Consider the following 1,903-nt stretch of genomic DNA (forward strand, 5'->3'; position numbering starts at 1 on the left):
CTGTAGCCATTGTAGGATTCGCTGTGGCCTTTTCTGTGGCCAAAGTGTACTCTGTCAAACATGATTACCCCATTGATGGTAACCAGGTGCGCTCTTTGCCTATCCTAGCTTGACAGTTTGGCTCTGCTCTAAGAAATGGAGTTAACTGATCACTGATGGTCAACAATGAGAGTGTAAATCCTCATAACTTTAGGGTTGAATATTGCTTTTATATGATGGGTTGCATGAATCAAACATGCAGTAAAGAATCATTTGACCTAAAACAATTATACTTTTTTGTTGACAAGGGCACTGCCTTACCTGTTGGGGTTTTATCTTAGGAGCTTGTTGCATTCGGGGTTAGCAACATATTCGGAGCAACCTTCAGGTCTTTCGCAGCCAGCACGGCCCTCTCCAGGACCGCAGTGCAGGAGAGCTCTGGAGGCAAAACGCAGGTCAGATGTGTCCAGAACTGTGCATGCTCTGTCCTATATCCCCACCTTCCACTTGTACTCAAAGTTTACTCACTTTACAAAAACAGGTTGCCGGGCTGGTCTCAGCGATGATGGCAATGATTGTAACAGTGGCCCTTGGGTTCCTGCTGGAGCCACTTCCAAGGGTGAGGTTGTCGTTTTCTTTTTTAAATAGAAAAACAGGTGATAACTCACATCCTACTCTTTTCAACATGCTAGTTGCTCAGCATGCTATTGATAGCCCTCATGCTAACATTAGTCTTGCTAAAATAAGCATATTAGCTATTTTCTGTATTTTTGACCCATCTTTATCATACTGAGTGGAGCCTGTTCATCAACAGGCTAGTGATATCTCACATTTGATAGCGTTAACATGCTAGTTGCTCCACATGTTAGTGATAGATCTCATCCTAATGTTATACGTTACACATTTTGTAAATTTTTTAAATACTAGTCACATTTAGAATATTGAACTCAATGTAAATTCACATGCTAGTGATATCTCACCTACTACAGACAGAATTTAAGCTAACCTTAGCATTTTAGCAAATTTTCAGCATCAACACACTGGTTCCAACCGACACACACACTTTGGCAGGCCCCTAAATTTTTGTAGTTTGATTCCTGTGTATGATAATATATGTAACTATTTTTTTATGTGACGGCAGTCTGTTCTGGGTGCCTTGGTAATCGTCAACCTAAAGGGGATGCTGATGCAATTCAGTGAAATACCGTACCTTTGGAGGAGAGACAAACCAGAATGCGTAGGTGCTAATGGCCTGTTAAAAATAACTATTTTACATAATGCTTTGAAAAAGTACTTGCCTCATTTCTGGAAATGTCCTGTTTCTTTTCCTCATCTTTTTTCTTCTACAAATACATTTTTGCAGGGCTTTAATGAGAAAAAAAATTGCCAAACTTCTGGCCAGTAATTCCAGTAGCTCCACAAATCAGTCATTCCGGAAAAAATAAAAATAAAAATACTGAAAAAAATTACAAAAACAATTGCAAAATCCTGGAGGGACTGTCAACTATAGAGAAATGTTCTGCTGCATAACCCAGGAGTTCTTCGCTTAAGGTCAGGAACATGTAGTTGGACATTCTACTTCAGGTTTTTCTGCTCGAGACTAAAATTTGTGGTTTCATTAATTACAGTAAATTGTCCAGGTTTTGAAGCAGCAAAGATTAAGGCCTTCAAACTGTCACCACTATGTTTGACTGAAAGTTCTTTTTCTGAAAGGCTCGGTTAGTTATATAAAAAAAGGAAGAGACTTACAGTGGGCTTGCGGTGTTCATGGGGAACAGCTACAGCTATCTGTGGATAGTTAAAATCCCTGAATACTTCAGACATCTTCTAACTTATAAGTGCCTATTTTAATATACTGCTCAAAAAAAAGGGAACATTTCACTTTAATTTTGTGTGTGGCTCCAAATCCAGGCCTCCATTGGTT

General features: G+C 39.4%; 1 protein-coding gene across 1 annotated transcript in view; it reads left to right on the forward strand.

Moving 5' to 3' along the window:
• Positions 1-1,903, forward strand: part of LOC103151805 (chloride anion exchanger-like) — an 8,258-nt gene that overhangs the window by 5,954 nt on the left and 401 nt on the right. The window contains exons 6-9 of the mRNA XM_016681749.1: positions 7-86; positions 321-434; positions 521-598; positions 1,121-1,233. Of these exons, the coding sequence (XP_016537235.1) occupies positions 7-86; positions 321-434; positions 521-598; positions 1,121-1,233 (385 nt within the window). The remainder of the gene's footprint in view (positions 1-6; positions 87-320; positions 435-520; positions 599-1,120; positions 1,234-1,903) is intronic.

Source organism: Poecilia formosa, unplaced genomic scaffold, assembly GCF_000485575.1.
Source record: "Poecilia formosa unplaced genomic scaffold, Poecilia_formosa-5.1.2 Scaffold292, whole genome shotgun sequence".
Classification (NCBI taxonomy): Eukaryota; Metazoa; Chordata; class Actinopteri; order Cyprinodontiformes; family Poeciliidae; genus Poecilia; species Poecilia formosa.